The sequence below is a fragment of the Conger conger genome, chromosome 1 (genome assembly GCF_963514075.1).
Source record: "Conger conger chromosome 1, fConCon1.1, whole genome shotgun sequence".
NCBI classification, from domain to species: domain Eukaryota; kingdom Metazoa; phylum Chordata; class Actinopteri; order Anguilliformes; family Congridae; genus Conger; species Conger conger.
This window is the reverse complement of record NC_083760.1, coordinates 72,982,265-73,000,077: the sequence shown is the minus strand read 5'-3', so window position 1 is coordinate 73,000,077 and position 17,813 is coordinate 72,982,265. Positions and strand designations below refer to the sequence as shown.

General features: G+C 41.1%; 2 protein-coding genes and 1 pseudogene across 2 annotated transcripts; all 3 read right to left on the bottom strand.

Moving 5' to 3' along the window:
• Positions 1 to 1,929: 1,929 nt before the first annotated feature.
• On the bottom strand, positions 1,930 to 3,933 carry LOC133131483 (protein rapunzel-like). Its single transcript, XM_061246890.1, has 2 exons — positions 3,906 to 3,933; positions 1,930 to 3,589 (listed from the first exon to the last, which is right to left on the bottom strand). Exons 1-2 carry the CDS (start codon positions 3,931 to 3,933, stop codon positions 2,856 to 2,858), a joined length of 762 nt encoding a protein of 253 aa, XP_061102874.1. The 3' UTR covers positions 1,930 to 2,855.
• Positions 3,934 to 5,837: 1,904 nt separating this feature from the next.
• On the bottom strand, positions 5,838 to 10,971 carry LOC133131399 (protein rapunzel-like; annotated as a pseudogene).
• Positions 10,972 to 12,076: 1,105 nt separating this feature from the next.
• LOC133109535 (uncharacterized) lies at positions 12,077 to 16,179 on the bottom strand. The gene is made up of 2 exons (XM_061218885.1): positions 16,134 to 16,179; positions 12,077 to 13,789 (listed from the first exon to the last, which is right to left on the bottom strand). The coding sequence occupies exon 2, from the start codon at positions 13,732 to 13,734 to the stop codon at positions 12,553 to 12,555; it is 1,182 nt and encodes a 393-aa protein (XP_061074869.1). The 5' UTR covers positions 13,735 to 13,789; positions 16,134 to 16,179; the 3' UTR covers positions 12,077 to 12,552.
• Positions 16,180 to 17,813: the final 1,634 nt, after the last annotated feature.

The following is a 17,813-nucleotide window of genomic DNA, read 5'->3' as shown; positions in this document are numbered from 1 at the left end:
TGGTCTTTATGGAACCCTCTACAGTAGGCGTGAGAAGTGTACAGCTCCCAGATAGAACCATTTTGCCAAAAAACATAACTTGCACTAAATAGGGTTCCTCTATGGAATGCTTTCTTCTGAAAGTGTAAGAGGGAGTTACACAGGGTGCATGCATATATATTTTTCTGTATGACCTGTGTGTATGCATTTATGTGTGATAAGTAGCTATGACAGAAATCCTCATCTTGCAGGGGAAATTAAGATTACTGACAGTGGTCGTAGTAGTTACCGTACATGATGGTTAGTGTTTGAGACAGAGAACAATCAGCTACCTTGTCTTATTCACAGGTAACAATATGTTAGTGTTTACCATTTTGAAAGAGATTCCACCTGTTCTAATTTTACTGCATCGTTCTAGTTGTATACCTGTGCTGTAAATACTATTTTCTTTTAAATGTAGTGATCACTTGTGTATGAGTAAAGTTTCAATTGGGCAAACAATGCATGACAAACTAGATGGCAATATGTAGAATTGTTGTGTCAAGGATATATTAAGGTGTAGTGTACAAAATAATTGCATGTTGGATGTGAGGTTATGGTACTTGCATCAAAAATAATTCCAATCATGCCAAACATACCATTATACAATTTCCAAAGAATAGCTGTGAACTTCAATTCTAAGAAATTTAAATGGTGTCAGTATCACCAGAAAAAGACAAAGTTGGGGAAGTGGTTGGAGAATGCAGGCAGGGTTATTTGCGATGGGGAGGTTCCGAGGAATCACTTGCACCTTCTGAGTACTTCTTCCATCCTCTCCTGCACGTCTTCCATCTTCCTCTTTGCTGACTTCTAGTGGTAGAAAAACATATAACTTGGAGCTGGAAGCACTGGCAAATATATTTATATTTTTTTGTTTCATTTCATATATATACAATGTTCTCCAAAAGAACAACTTTATTTTCCTGAAATAGCAGGTGAGTTTATGTCAGGAGAACTGCAGACTATATACTACATAGGGAACTGCTTGAGCAATCTACTTTTACATGACGTGAGAGATGGTGTTGCTGTGCAGTGCCAAGTCATTATTGGTAAGGGTGATTACTCACAAATGTTCGTAATGGTTATGAAATTATAATTTATGTTTAGAAAATTGAAAGCTAGTAAAAACATTACAAGAAACGAATTTGTCATAAATCTTTATTGATAGCTCTGCATTTAATTATTATTAGATATAAAACATAAGAAAAATCAATAAGAGGACAGAGGAACATGGGAGAAGTCATATTCAGAGCATACATGTAGATGTACTTAAAAGCCAATGCCAGTTTCTTTTCAAAGTGCAGTTTCATCTGTATGTACACCATACATTACAGAGGTTCTTAGAGTCTACTTAGCATAATATATAGTAAAGAGTCAGGACAATACATCGCCAGACTTCCTATATGGATCACAAACAGTACACATCAAAGATGCCTGGCATTTTAAAGATAATGAGGTGGCATCAAAAACCAAATGAACAGCATTCAGATTGTGTCATGTTGCAACAAAACGAAACAGAAACATTGTGGTCCTAGGGCAAACTCAATCAGCCATACAGAGGTACTCGGAAAATATAAGTAAAACAACTTGTGAATAGGCACTATTGGCATTTTTAATCAGGCATACACTGTCAGAAAAAAGTGGCCTTTATGGAACCCTCTACAGTAGGCGTGAGAAGTGTACAGCTCCCAGATAGAACTATTTTGCCAAAAAACATAACTAAATAGGGTTCCTCTATGGAATGCTTTCTTCTGAAAGTGTAAGAGGGAGTTACACAGGGTGCATGCATATATATTTTTCTGTATGACCTATGTGTATGCATTTATGTGTGATAAGTAGCTATGACAGAAGTCCTCATCTTGCAGGGGAAAGTAAGATTACTGACAGTGGTCGTTCAGTTCAGTGAGTAGTACATGATAGTTAGTGTTTGAGACAGAGAACAATCAGCTACCTTGTCTTATTCACAGGTAAATATATGTTAGTGTTTCCCATTTTGAAAGAGATTCCACCTGTTCTAATTTTACTGCATCATTCTAGTTGTATATCTGTGCTGTGAATACTATTAAAAAAATATGTAGTGATCACTTGGTCTTGATTGAAACCTAAATAAAATATAAAATAGTCTGGTTACATGTCAGTTCATATGAGTAAAGTTTCAATTGGGCAAACAATGCATGACAAACTAGATGGCAATATGTAGAATTGTAGTGTTGAGGATATATTAAGGTGTAGTGTACAAAATAATTGCATGTTGTATGTGAGGTTATGGTACTTGCATCATTGTCCCCCAAACCCCAACCCCCCACCCCCACCCGTCACCAGCTTTGGCTTGTCTTTATCCAATTTTGTGTGGCTTATTTTTGGTATGGAATTTTTTTTTTTACGTGGCAAACTATGGTCTAGTGCTGGTCTACTGGCAAGTGTTGTTTATAATGTTGAAAGAACAACATTATATGTTCACTGGCCTGTCTTGTTGTATGGTTGGCAGTTATTTGGAACTTCAGTTCAGTGAAAAAGCCAACATTCCATATTACTGCTTCCACATAATAGAAGTGAACATAGTGGGTTTTCTTGTATTGGTGGGAATTACTTTTGATAGTAGCATCTGCATATTTCAACATAGTTTGTCAAGCTGTAATAAGATTTGCCTTAAGACAATAATAGAAAAAAATAATTCCAATCATGCCAAACATACCATTATACAATTTCCAAAGAATAGCTGTGAATTTCAATTCTAAGAAATTTAAATGGTGTCAGAATCACCAGAGAAAGACAAAGTTGGGGAAGTGGTTGGAGAATGCAGGCAGGGTTATTTGCGATGGGGAGGTTCCGAGGAATCACTTGCACCTTCTGAGTACTTCTTCCATCCTCTCCTGCACGTCTTCCATCTTGGCTGCCCAATCTTCACTGATGCCTTCTTCATCATCTTCGATCAGGGCACTGTAGCCCATCAGGGCGATGAGGCCGATGCAGAAGAGATACGTGAGGCGGGTGCACAGGCGTTCCATTACCCGGCGATCACCTTGTGAGTGCTTCATGTACACCTCCAGAACGGGCTTGCTGAAGAGCTTGGCTTTTCCCATCACACCCTCATAGAGAGTGTACAGATTCTGGTCGCCCAGGTCATCGGCATAGCTCTCCTTAAAGGCCTCAATCTTGCTGTTCCGGTTATCGGGCCGGGCCTCCACAATTTCCATGAACTTGCGGAACTGGTGGCGCAGGTTCTCCTCCACGTGGCAGTACTGGCTGTCCAGGGTCTCCTTCTTGATCTGCAGCAGGGCATTGCGGTTCTGCTGGGAGATCTCATCCAGGGCCCGGTTTACACTGCCAAACTCCCGCTTGAGTGTCTTGATGTCCTCGTCGTCTACATGATGCAGAACCACCCGGATCAAGGAGCCAGCTACCCCAAATATTGGGTTGACCACAGTGGCAGCTGAGGAGATGGTGGCCACGCACTGCAGCACCTTGACCAGGCCCTTCTTCAGCTTGTCACGGTCTTCCAGGATCTCAGCCATTGCAACAGTGTTGGGGTGCAAATGTAGTTTTATGGGCCTCTGAAAATGATAGGAACCTATGGCAAAGGGAAAAAAGTTGAATTAGACTAAGATTCACTCGACTTATGCCATTTAATAACCAGGCAAACATTGATCACTGTGCTTCAGGGGTGCACAACTCCAGTCCTGGAGGGCCAATCTGCGTACAGGTTTTTGTTCAAGCCATTTACCTTAGCATTGATTTTCTTACAGCTCTATAAACTACTCTGCTTCACTCCTGTACTTGAGCTGAGTAAAATCATTAGGACACACTCACAGTCTGCAGCTGTGAAATGTCAGATCAAGGTATAATAAATAAATTATTACCATAAATGCTTCTTCAGAAATTCATACCAGAGCTTTTTTTAGCTGTATAATGCATTCTAAATGGTAAATGGTTGGAATTTATATAGTGCCTTTATTCAAAGCGATGTACAATTCATGCTTCTCATTCACCCATTCACACACACTCACATACCACTGGCGATAGGCTGCCATGCAAGGTGCCGACCAGCTCGTCAGGAGCATTTGGGGGTTAGGTTTTGCTCAGGGACACTTTGACACAGCCAGGACTGAACCGGCAACCCTCCGACTGCCAGACGACTGCTCTTACCTCCTGAGCCAATGCCGTCCCCGCATTCTAAATTTTTTTACATGCAATCAGCCTTATTATTTTTTATTTTCAACTCAAACATATGCAAGAATAAACAACATCAATGAAGAGAAAATAACTGATAATAAACCCCAATTTACTATTTATTTATTGAAACAGTTGTATTAGTAAGAATAAGTATTCGTGGCAGTATCTATTATAGATTGTTTGTGTTTCACTATTTCAAAACTTGTATCACAATCTCATTTCAGCTATTTTAAACTTGAAACAATGACAAAATCACAGTATAAAATCAAAGAAAAACTTAACTAACAAAACCAAATGAAAAGTAATTTGTAAACAGCCCTTTTTCATTTTACAAAGAAATAATTAAAGAAATAAAACAGGGTAGCAAAGCAAAGAGCTTTTCATGTATGTTATTTTCATACCCGGACACAATATTGACACTACAACATGCAGAACCAGCTTGTAACCTTGCACCAGACATCAGATCTGGGTTCTTCAGAATACCATATATACAATATAAATGTGTAAAATGCATTGACTAACACACGTAAATCTGATTTGGAATTACTGTCACATGGAAATCATCACACCAGTGCAGCCAGTTCAAAGAAAACTGTAACACCAGGTCAAGCAATGAGAATTCTGCCAGATAATGTCCCATGCGACACTGATTGGTATATGGCATTGGCCAGTGATTTTGTGTCTTCTGCTGTAGGACACCACAGGTTCAGAACTGTGGATCTGTGGAAAACATTTATAAACATACCAGTATCTCAGCTACCACTGTGCTCAACTTGTCTGAACATGCCCGCACTTGTTCTCAGTGAATCTGCTCTGCATTTGCGGGGGTTGTTTCTAGCAAATTCCATGGAATTGGTCCAGGTCTAGCTTTGAGGAAATGGACAAAATAACAATGCAATTGCCATTATGACTTCCCATTATGTAGAAAGTCAAAGTTTAAGTATTGAAAGTAAATAGCCTTTGTAAATTTGAATTTGGAACACGAGTGCAATTACACTGAACAATCAAATGAATTTCATTGTAGTGATGAAGCACCGGCTATTAAAATGAATCTTGTCTCATTCTATTGATGTTATTACAAGGAACGTTTATGCCCTAGAGAAGAAAAAACACCATATATAGTGCCACTACTTCATCAGACCTTCATCAAGTTCCAACCTTTATACTGTTGAGGATACAATTTGGTGCAAGTAAAGTCAATGTTCCCTCTTGCCAAATTTAGAAACTAAATTAAAATGTAAAAAGCATCATTGGCTTGACAAAGAGACAGTGAGTTACTTGCCACAGGTACAAGCTAAACCCCAGTTACTTGCCACAAGTACAACCCCAGTGTTAACGATTGCAAGGTGTATAGCAGGTTACATTTTCCTACTAGTTCTTTAGCTCACCTCTGAATCAGTTCCTCCAAATGATATCTCACAATATCGAGCAACCAGTCGCTATCAGTGAGGGAAAACCTCTCCTCCAATAAGCCCTAGATCTCCGGTAGTAGTGTATAGATTATATATAGAGCACAAACTATTATTTATATAAATATTGTAACATATTGAATTATATCTCTTTCAAAGCCTAATTTCTCAACCAGTGTACGGGCTACCATAGAATGTTTAATGTTCCGGCCATGGTCCTTCTCCTGAGACCCAGTCTCAGGCTGAGTGAACACACACATACAGGTTCTTGTGGCAGTCCCAGTAATGCAGTTCATCAGAGAAGCTCCAGGAGTAAGCTAGATCTTTGGAGGCCTTTACTGTATGGACAACACAAACAGGTATCTGGTCAGACAGCATCTCTGCCACAGCCACCACGTTAAGCTTCTTCATCCCCTGGATGAGACGTTGGATCCGGGCTTTGTCTAAATGGTAAATGGCAGGCATTTATATAGCACCTTTATCCAAAGCGCTGTACAATTGATGCTTCTCCATTCACCCATTCATACACACACTCACACACCGACGGTGATTGGCTTCCATGCAAGGCCCCGACCAGCTTGTCAGGAGCATTTGGGGGTTAGGTGTCTTGCTCAGGGACACATCGATACAGCCCAGGGATCGAACCGGCAACCCTCCGACTGCCAGACGACTGCTCTTACTGTCTGAGCCATGTCGCCCATGTCTAGAGGTTCAGGTGAGGCGCTGTATGACACCAATCCCCTCTGCTTCTGAACAAGCCAGAGGGGCTGCTAAACACTCTGACAGACCACCGGACCCAGTCATACTTCTTCTTTAGGGTCTCCACTATGGCATCTGCTAGCTGTTGCTGGGTCTGGCTCCCCTGGTCCCTCACAACCCGGTGTGCATCTATTTTGGCCTGCTTGGGGAAGCTGTTGATGCAGTCCTCAATGACAGCATGCATCTTACACTGGACAGCCTTCATCTTCTCCCCCCACTCCTTAAGCAAGTCCTCCTCATCCCCTCCTTCCAACAGGGCTGCGTGTCCCATTAGTGCAATGAGACCCATGGTTCTTCATCCGTGCACAGAAGTCCTCCATCGGCCAACGGCTATTCTCTTCATAGTTCTAAGTGATGTCCAGCACTGACTCACCACAGAAGTTGTCTCCCGTCACAGCCTTGTATAGGGTGTCCAGGTTCTTATCACCGCCAGTCTTGGCAAAGTGTTCCAGGAAGAGCTTCTTCTTGACCTCTCGGAACTTGGGTTTGGCGTTGAGGATGTCCATGTATTTGCGAAACTGATTCGTTAGATTCTCCTCCACAGAGAAGTACGTGGCATCAGATACACTCTTCTGGATCTCCTGGTTGATGCGCTTGACTTCCTCCAAGACTGCCTCCAGGCGGTCTCGTACCTTCTGGAACTGCTCCTTCATGAATGCTGCCTCCTTGCTCTCCACATTGTCCAGGGCCAGCTTCACGATGGGTGCTGCAATGGCAAAAGTTCCTTCAGGTCTAATTTCTATTGTGAACAGCAAAAAAAGCTATGAGATCACACTAGGAAGCCATGAACATTACTGAGGCCCAACTATTTACTTACAGTAACACAGGCCTGGTACTATTAGGGCGTTGGCTGTCTGCAGTTGCTCAAACTCCCAGTTTCTAGCAATGAACCTGGGCAGATACACTGATATACTGCAGAGGAGGAAATAATGTTAACAATTCTCCCAAAGAAAAGCATGTCTGCTATATGAGTAATTCATCAACAATGTAAGAATGTTGAATATGTGCTTTAAAGACTTGCAGGAAAAATGAATAGAATTTCATTTTTAAAGGTTATTACATTAGATTACAGGCATTTTGCAGATGGTCTTATCCAGTCACAACATACAACAAAGTGCAAATCGAACACAGGGACAAGTGCGATGAGGACCCTAGAGGAAGTACAGTTCCGAGTCCTACCATAATATATATTTATATATAAACTACTAGTGCCAGTATAATCTATGGCATACACAAAGCTAATCATGGTAGTAAGATAGGGCGGGAAAGGTGCAGCCTGAACAGATCTGGAGCTTGAAAGTGGTCAGAGACTGCTGTTCTGACATCCCCAGGAAGGTCATTCCACCACTGTGGGGCCAGAACAGACAGCAGTTGTGACAGAGAAGTGCAGGTGTGGCAAGGGGGAGGTGCCAGGTGTCCCAAAGTAGCGAAATGGAGGGGTCTGGCTGGTGCATAGGTTCTGATTAGTTATTGAAAATATGCATGGGCAGGGGCCTGGTATTATTAATGTCTTCTTTTTTTTTTTTATTTAACCTCCTAAGACCCGCACTCTTTTTTGGTATGCATTTTTAATTTCTCTTTGCTATTTGGGCTTATTGGGACCTGATAAGTATAAAAACTAAGCATCATCTTTTGACATGATGTAGTTTTTGAGAAAAATGATGTCCACATATGTGGACTCTAGGTCTTAAGAATTAAGTATTATGGTTGTACAGCCCAAAATGTGGAGTCCACGCATGTGTACGCCAGGTCTTAGGAGGTTCAAGTAAATTGTTACTTTGCTGCTCAGTTGTTTCTTGGCAAGTTGTGCATTGCTGCACCATTATTTCATGCACAATAAAGCTACCAAAAAGTCTAGGTTAATTCTAGATTTGGCATTTAGAGTGTGTTTTTTGTTTTTGTCTTTTAACATGAGGATCAAGGAAGAGTTTTGCCAGTAAAGAATGCCATCATGGGGAGGAGATATCATAATAAATTCATCAGAGACATACAAGTTCAGCAACTAACTCATTGGTTGTGTCAAAATCAACTGAACATTTTAACAAGTACTGAACAGGAATATTGCGTGCTGGTTACAACCTTGGACTTCTGGTTTCGCAAGATCAAAGCTAACCTTTGGAAAATGAGAAAGGAGAAAACCGACAGCATTTTTGTTGGCCTCTGTGTGAATTGTGTTCATTACAAATCTACATCAACCAAGTAACAAGTTCCTTGTTCACAATAGTAGAAATTAAATGATAGTACATTTTGTACTTTCATAGGTTAAATGTAAGTGTAAGTCATCAATACGGGTGCATATATTTATAGTCCAGCTGTTGCTATTTGATACACTTTGAGGGTGAGGCCATCCGTTTTCCTGTAACATCCTCTTGTCCACAAAGAAAAAAGGACACTTCAGATAACTTCCTGAAAGAAACAACTTTATTCCAATTCATGAAGGGGAATTTATTTGACGCAGAAATTGCGAGAAGCATTGTCTTTGCCCGCCTCTTGATGATCGGTTCGGCCATTATTGTTAATCAGATAGATAGGGAGGGAAAGGTGCAGCCTGAACAGATCTGGAGCTTGAAAGTGGTCAGAGACTGCTGTTCTGACATCCACAGGAAGGTCATTCCACCACTGTGGGGCCAGAACAGATAGCAGTCGTGACAGAGAAGTGCAGGTGTGGCGAGGGGGAGGTGCCAGGTGTCCCAAAGTGCATAGGTTCTGATTAGTTATTGAAAATATGCATGGGCAGGGGCCTGGTATTATTAATGTCTTCTTTTTTTTTTACTTTAAAGTAAATTGTTACTTTGCTGCTCAGTTGTTTCTTGCCAAGTTGTGCTTTGCTGCATCATTATTTCATGCACAAGAAAGCTACCAAAAAGTCTAGGTTAATTCTAGATTTGGCATTTAGAGTGTGTTTTTTGTTTTTGTCTTTTAACATGAGGATCAAGGAAGAGTTCTGCCAGTAAAGAATGCCATCATGGGGAGGAGATATCATAATAAATTCATCAGAGACATACAGGTTCAGCAACTAACTCATTGGTTGTGTCAAAATCAACTGAACATTTTAACAAGTACTGAACAGGAATATTGCGTGCTGGTTACAACCTTGGACTTCTGGTTTCGCAAGATCAAAGCTAACCTTTGGAAAATGAGAAAGGAGAAAACCGACAGCATTTTTGTTGGCCTCTGTGTGAATTGTGTTCATTACAAATCTACATCAACCAAGTAACAAGTTCCTTGTTCACAATAGTAGAAATTAAATGATAGTACATTTTGTACTTTCATAGGTTAAATGTAAGTGTAAGTCATCAATACGGGTGCATATATTTATAGTCCAGCTGTTGCTATTTGATACACTTTGAGGGTGAGGCCATCCGTTTTCCTGTAACATCCTCTTGTCCACAAAGAAAAAAGGACACTTCAGATAACTTCCTGAAAGAAACAACTTTATTCCAATTCATGAAGGGGAATTTATTTGACGCAGAAATTGCGAGAAGCATTGTCTTTGCCCGCCTCTTGATGATCGGTTCGGCCATTATTGTTAATCAGATAGATAGGGAGGGAAAGGTGCAGCCTGAACAGATCTGGAGCTTGAAAGTGGTCAGAGACTGCTGTTCTGACATCCACAGGAAGGTCATTCCACCACTGTGGGGCCAGAACAGATAGCAGTCGTGACAGAGAAGTGCAGGTGTGGCGAGGGGGAGGTGCCAGGTGTCCCAAAGTGCATAGGTTCTGATTAGTTATTGAAAATATGCATGGGCAGGGGCCTGGTATTATTAATGTCTTCTTTTTTTTTTACTTTAAAGTAAATTGTTACTTTGCTGCTCAGTTGTTTCTTGCCAAGTTGTGCTTTGCTGCATCATTATTTCATGCACAAGAAAGCTACCAAAAAGTCTAGGTTGATTCTAGATGTGGCATTTAGAGTTTGTTGTTATTTGTTTTTGTCTTTTAACATGAGGATCAAAGAAGTGTTTTGCCAGTAAAGCATGCCATCATGGGGAGGAGATATCATAATAAATTCATCAGAGACATACAGGTTCAGAAACTAACTCATTGGTTGTGTCAAAATCAACTGAATATTTAAACATGTACTGAACAGGAATATTGTGTGCTGGTTACAACCTTGGGCTTTTGGTTTTGCAAGATCAAAGCTAACCTTTGACGAAAAAACTTTTGGAGAATGAGAAAGGAGTAAGACAGCATTTTTGTTGGCCTCTGTGTGTATTGTGTTCCTTACAAATCTACATCAACCAAGTAACAAGTTCCTTGTTCGCAATCCATCCATCCATCTATTATCTTAACCCGCTTATCCTGAACAGGGTCGCAGGGGGGCTGGAGCCTATCCCAGCATACATTGGGCGAAAGGCAGGCATACACCCTGGACAGGTCGCCAGTCCATAGCAGGGCACACACAATTCACTCACACCTATGGGCAATTTAGACTCTCCAATTAGTCTAACCTGCATGTCTTTGGACTGTGGGAGGAAAACGGAGTACCCGGAGGAAACCCACGCAGAGACGGGGGGAATATGCAAACTCCACACAGAGGGGCCCCAGCCGACAGGGATTTGAACTCAGGACCTCCTTGCTGTGAGGCGGCAGTGCTACCCACTGCACCATCCATGCCGCCCTTGTTCACAATAGTAGAAATTAAAAGATAGTACATTTTGGACTTTCATAGGTTAAATGTAAGTGTAAGTCATCAATACGGATGCATATATTTATAGTCCAGCTGTTGCTATTTGATACACTTTGAGGACGAGGCCATCCATTTTCCTGTAACATCCTCTTGTCCAGAAAGAAAAAAGGACACTTCAGACAACTTCCTGAAAGAAACTTTATTCCGATTAATGTATGTGTTATTTGACGCTGACATTGCGAGAAGCATTGTCTTTGCCCGCCCCTTGATGATCGATTCGGCCATTATTGTTAATCACAAAGCAATGGAACCAAATGAATCGCCAATAAGTCCTGGGGTAAAGCAGCTAATGTCACTGGGCTGCCTTTTCACGACAGACCGCTTGCTTTTGATCCAATGCCCCGTTCATAATCAGGAAATGGAACGTTTCAGTAACATCGCTCTAAAAGCGTCTGCTAAGTGATTGTAATTTAATGTAGCTAAGGAAACAGAATAATTGAATAAATAATGTAATTAAAGCCACATGGGCTTATAAACTCACCTTAAATGCACTGTAAACACAACCAAACTAACATGGCCTGCTTTTGTTGAAGTAGCTGTCACACCCACTTAACGCTTTCAGAGAGTGGAATTGTTTAAAAAGCTGTCTGTCAGGCTATGTAAGTTCTCGCTAAGTTAAGGATTTGTTGTCTTGAGAATTTGTGCTATACATTTCTGTTTGTTTGTTTTATTTTTTGGACCAGCTTTATCTTTATTTATTTTTTCATGCTTATTACGCTATTTAGCTTAACATTTTAATTCAAAATATTCTCATATTGTTTGTATTACGAAATAAATACTTTTATAGATTTTTCAAAGATCCTGAATGAATTTAAGTGACCTTGTCTTAGTTGTGCTAGAAACAAGATAATAATTTAGGCATAATACATAAATCAGACAAATGCTGTTGTTAAATTTCCCACAAAAGACAATCAGTTCGGCTATATTTAAATTGAGATTTTATTGTTGACAACATATGCAAAGTAAAAAATATATTGATTTATGAAACCAGTTTGAATTAATAAAGACACATTATCCATGCAATGTTTTATTCTACAACATTTAAATGTGCAGGGTTGTCTTCTGAGAAGCCAGCAGCTTGAGCCATGACAATTTCATGTACAGTATCTAAATATTTAAATGTCATTTATATTATGGATATACCAGCACCCATAGTTCCATTGGAAGCATTGAAAGACACCGAAAACAAGTATTCATTTACTTTCTCTTTGGCTTATGAGAGTACCATTTAGGTTCACACACCCTTGTAACAGCAAAAAAAGAATAATAATTCTGAAATCTGTTCTATTCATATGTATAGTGATAAGAAGCAAATATCCAGGACAAAAACTTAGAGTAAAAAGAAAGGTTTGAAAATCAGTCAAATCCCGTCAAAAAAATTTCCTCACCCTAGATCAGCTATGTTTTCTGGGGAACTTTTAGTGTGTAATGACAGACATTTCTAAAAACTGTGATTTCTGCACTGATTTCTATAAGTATTGGATTGATGGATCCTGCATCAAATGGCTATTCTGAGTGAACACATAGGTGTGCAATTTTATGTTTCCCGAAGTAGTAACACTCCTCTGGGAAGTTGTTGGACTCCACTACATCCTTGTATAGACTGACAGCATGCACCACACAATTTGGTAGGTCATTATTGAGGGTCTTGGCCACAGACTCCATGTTTCTCTCATACTTTTTCCCCTCTATCAGCTCTTGGACCTGGCTCTTGTTGATGGGCTTGGGCTCAACACTGAAAGAGATCGCCACCCTGATGTTGTTCTTTTCCAGGAGGACAAAGAACTTGCCACCACCATCTCGGCCGTGGTACTTCTTGCCAGCCAGCCAGTTCGAGAAAAAAAACCCACTATGGTTGAAGACCCGGAGAGACCAGGAAACCCAATCATACTTTTTAGCAAGGAAGTCCAAGAGCGACTGGGTGAAGTTTGGCTCAATACTTCCTTGCTTTTTTTTGAGGAGGTGTTCTATATCCTCCTTTGCCTGGATGGCAAAGTTCTCTGTGCAGTCATCCACTGCTGCCTTCATACGGATCTCCACATCCTTCATTCGCCCCTGCCACTTCTTCACCATGTCTTCCCCAATATTTCCATCCTTGAGGGCCGCATGGCCCACGACTGCTATGATTCCCACAATAAACAGCTTCTTCAGTCGGGCACAGAACTCCTCCACAGCTCGACGGCTCCTCTGCTCTGTAGCCACCACTGTCTTCAGCATAGGGTCCCCAGAGATGTTTTCTCCAGTGACTGCATTGTACAGGGCATCCAGGTTCAGGTCTCCCGCTGTGTTCTCAAAGTGGCTGAGAAACTTGTCCTTCTTCTTATCCTTGAATCCGGGCTTAGCAATGACAAAGTCCTGGAACTTCTCATACTGGCTGATCATCTGTGCCTCACGGTCAAAGTTCTGCTTGTTCAGGGAGGTGCGCTGCATCGCCAGTGTAATGCGGTCAACCTCATCCTGGACGCTCTCCAATTTCTGGTTCACCTTCTCGAACTGTGCGGCCAGGTACTTAGCTTCCTTTCCCTCTGGATTATTGAGGAGCTCTGCAGAGGCCATAAACACGGCCTCTAGAATGGGGCAGAGTTGGCCCACCTTGACTGCCAGAACCTCACAGCCTTGGCCCATTATCTCCACCGCTTTCTCAATTTTGTCCTTGTTCTGCAGCAACCATTTTTCCAGACTGTTCATGATGCCCACTTGCACAGGGTGTACAACACTTTCACTTCTTAATGTTGAGGAGTGCCTGCAGTGAAAAATTATGGAAGAATAATTTTGAAATCAATTTAAGAGCACAAATATATTTAAAGGATTACTGTCCTGTGCCAGATGCAATGATCATCATGAATTTAAGTCTATCCAAAAAGATAGAATTGGTTACAAGTTACATTAGTAGTTAAAAATTACATTAACAACAGCTATTGAATAAACATTAAGAAAAATGTAGAAATCTTCCTGCTGTATGGCCACATGTTGAGCCACACCCTGAGACAAGTAACAGGACTCACGCAGGATTTTAGAGTCACTCTAAATTACAGTATGTATATAGTTATATGAAAGTCCTGCTAATGTATTGCACAAATATATTTAATTCCAAAATGACATCAAAAGTAGCATGTGTTATCCAGAAAATACTCTGGCTTTGTTATTGCAAGTCCTCACTTGGAAAAATGTAGGTTGCTTGGAACTTTAGACTTCAGGTTTAAAATTTAAAGAAAAAAAAAACACTATGGAAAATATTTTGTCCATCTACTTGAAAATGCTCAACATATACAGTCAGGTCCATAAATCTTTTTTGCTCTATACACCACCAGAATGGATTTGAAATGAAACGAACAAGATGTGCTTTAACTGCAGACTTTCAGCTTTAATTTGAGGGTATTTACATCCAAATCAGGTGAACAGTGTAGGAATTACAACAGTTTGTATATGTACCTCCCACTTTTTAAGGGACCAAAAGTAATGGGACAAACTAACAATCATAAATCAAACTTTCACTTTTTAATACTTGGTTGCAAATCCTTTACAGTCAATTATAGCCTGAAGTCTGGAACGCATAAATATCACCATACACTGGGTTTCATCCCTGGTGATGCTCTGCCAGGCCTCTACTGCAACTGTCTTCAGTTCCTGCTTGTTTTTAGGGCATTTTCCCTTCATTTTTGTCTTCAGCAAGTGAAATGCATGTTCAATCGGATTCAGGTCAGGTGATTGACTTGGCCATTGCATAACATTCCATTTCTTTGCCTTAAAAAACTCTTTGGTTGCTTTCGCAGTATGCTTCCGGTCATTGTCCATCTGCACTGTGAAGCGCCGTGCAATGAGTTCTGAAGCATTTGGCTGAATATGAGCAGATAATATTGCCTGAAACACTTCAGAATTCATCCTGCTGCTTTTGTCAGCAGTCACATCATCAATAAATACAAGGGAACCAGTTCCATTGGCAGCCATACATGCCCACGCCATGACGCTACCAAAACCATGCTTCACTGATGAGGTGGTATGTTTTGGATCATGAGCAGTTCCTTTCCTTCTCCATACTCTTCTCTTCCCATCATTCTGGTACTTTTTTAGATGTTGTTTGGCAAACTCTATTCTGGTCTTCCTGTTTTTGAGGCTCACCAATGGTTTACATTGTGGTGAACCCTCTGTATTCACTCTAGTGAAGTCTTCTCTTGATTGTTGACTTTGATACACATACACCTACCTCCTGGAGAGTGTTCTTGATCTGGCCAACTGTTGTGAATGGACTTTTCTTCACCAGGGAAAGAATTCTTCTGTCATCCACCACAGTTGTTTTCCGTGGTCTTCCGGGTCTTTTGGTGTTGCTGAGCTCACCGGTGCGTTCTTTCTTTTTAAGAATGTTCCAAACAGTTGATTTGGCCACACCTAATGTTTTTGCTATCTCTCTGATGGGTTTGTTTTCATTTTTCAGCCTAATGATGGCTTGCTTCACTGATAGTGACAGTTCTTTGGATCTCATATTGAGAGTTGACAGCAACAGATTCCAAATGCAAATAGCACACTTGAAATTAACTCAAGACCTTTTATCTGCTCCTTGTAAATGAGATAATGAGGGAATAACACACACCTGGCCATGGAACAGCTGAGCAGCCAATTGTCCCATTACATTTGGTCCCTTAAAAAGTGGGAGGCACATATACAAAATGTTGTATTTCCTACACCGTTCACCTGATTTGGATGTGAATACCCTCAAATTAAAGCTGAAAGTCTGCAGTTAAAGCACATCTTGTTCGTTTCATTTCAAATCCATTGTGGTGGTGTATAGAGCCAAAAAGAGGAGAATTGTGTCGATGTCCCAATATTTATGGACCTGACTGTAAGAAAGTGATATAAACCAAACTGAGGAATGCTCAAGACACATACACTTGCGTTTCACCTGTATTGTGTAAACCACACAAATATGTATGCAGGGTTCCCTTTCAAAGCCTCTTCTTTATTTAATACATCATCAAAAATCAACTGCTTTTCTGGGTTCCAAAACATGTGTTAGTCACCTGCCATGCATAGACCAGAAAAAGCATATAAATAGGGGAAAGGAAACACTTTCAGAAGTGAATAGGACTTACCTCAAGTTCAACAGAGGGGTGCACTCCAGTTTCAACCAGAGACCAGCTGTGCCTTTGAGCAGTGAGCACCCAGGGTTGGGATGTATATATATATAGGCGTGTTCCCGTGGCACTCCCCCTTGGAGCTCCTCCATCCCTCCAAGCATTCCAGAGGACCCACTCCGAGGGATAGGGGGCAGGCACTGAGACAGATAACATCCTGTAAACACTCCTCCTAAAGGACGTGACACACAGAATGTGAAAAATAAGATGGAGGGACAAGAAAAGCAGTCACGCAGTTATGTCACAAAAAGTGCTTCTTTTTTTTTATTCTGAGGTTGCTGTAGCCACCAGCTTTGAAGTAATTTACCCTTTCAGACATAAATAACAACTGTGAGATGGTTTGTGATTTTATCAGCATAAAAATAAATTAAACACTGAATACACATATCTACTGCTTAACTTAACTAGATTTTATGGTGCTCCCAGATGCTCAGAATGTTACTTCTTACACCGTTAAACAGGCAAATTTATGCACGGGCAGCAACAGCATCCAATGAATGTTCATCTTTTGTCTGTGAGACTGTGCAGGCACTTTGTTTGAACTTGGTGGAGCGTTCTCAGGGAAACAGAGGAATCGGGGTGAAAAATGCCCATGAGCCTGCACAGCTCAGAGATCCAGCCTGTCACAGCACTCAGACAATGAAAGGCTCCAGTGCTCTGGAGTGACGCCGTGGCAGGAATACTTATCTGTGTCTTCATAGGACGCAGGGTGACACATTTGTAAAAATGACCACCATTACAGTGAGAGAAGGCTCAGCAGGGAGGCAGGGCTGTTCCCTGTGCGTAGATGCAGTGGCAGGAATAATTATCCGTGTCTTCATAGGACACAGTGTGACACATTTGTAAAAATGACCACCATTACAGTGAGAGAAGGCTCAGCAGGGAGGCAGGGCTGTTCCCTGTGCGTAGATGCAGTGGCAGGAATACTTATCCGTGTCTTCATAGGACACAGTGTGACACATTTGCAAAAATGACCACCATTACAGTGAGAGAAGGCTCAGCAGGGAGGCAGGGCTCTTCCCTGTGCGTAGATGCAGTGGCAGGCCTTGCTGACACGCGTGTGGCACCATTTAGTTTTCCCATGCCATCTCGCCGTTAGATCTCACACTATGCAAAAGTGTGACAATCAAAGCCACGAATATATCTCACAGTATCCAAATGACCTGTGGCGTGTTGGGTGGCACGCATTAACAAAGTTACTAGGGAGCTTGAAAATATTGTGGAATCTCTCAACATTGTCGTGTTCAAAGGTTTTGTTGTTCGCCTTTGGTAGATGTGTTCATAAATCCAGGTCACCCCACATACCCTGACACAATGACTGATCCACCATGACTGAAATGTTAAAGCCCTCAGTGGGAGGCAGATAGTCTAATGGAGCAACAGCGAACATCAGAGTGTGTTGGCGGAGGCATCCTGGAACTCATTAAAATTCATTGTCAAGATAATAACAACCAGGTGAACAAGATATGCCAGACAGGCCAGTGCGTTTTTTTTTTTCCTATTTTTTTTTTTTTTTCTGTGTTTACAAAATGAACGGTCTGACTATTCCTGTTCAACCACCTTAATAAAGTCTCTTTTTCATGAGCATCAAATATCACACTAGTATTGGCAATAAAAACTAGGAAAAACGTTCTCTTT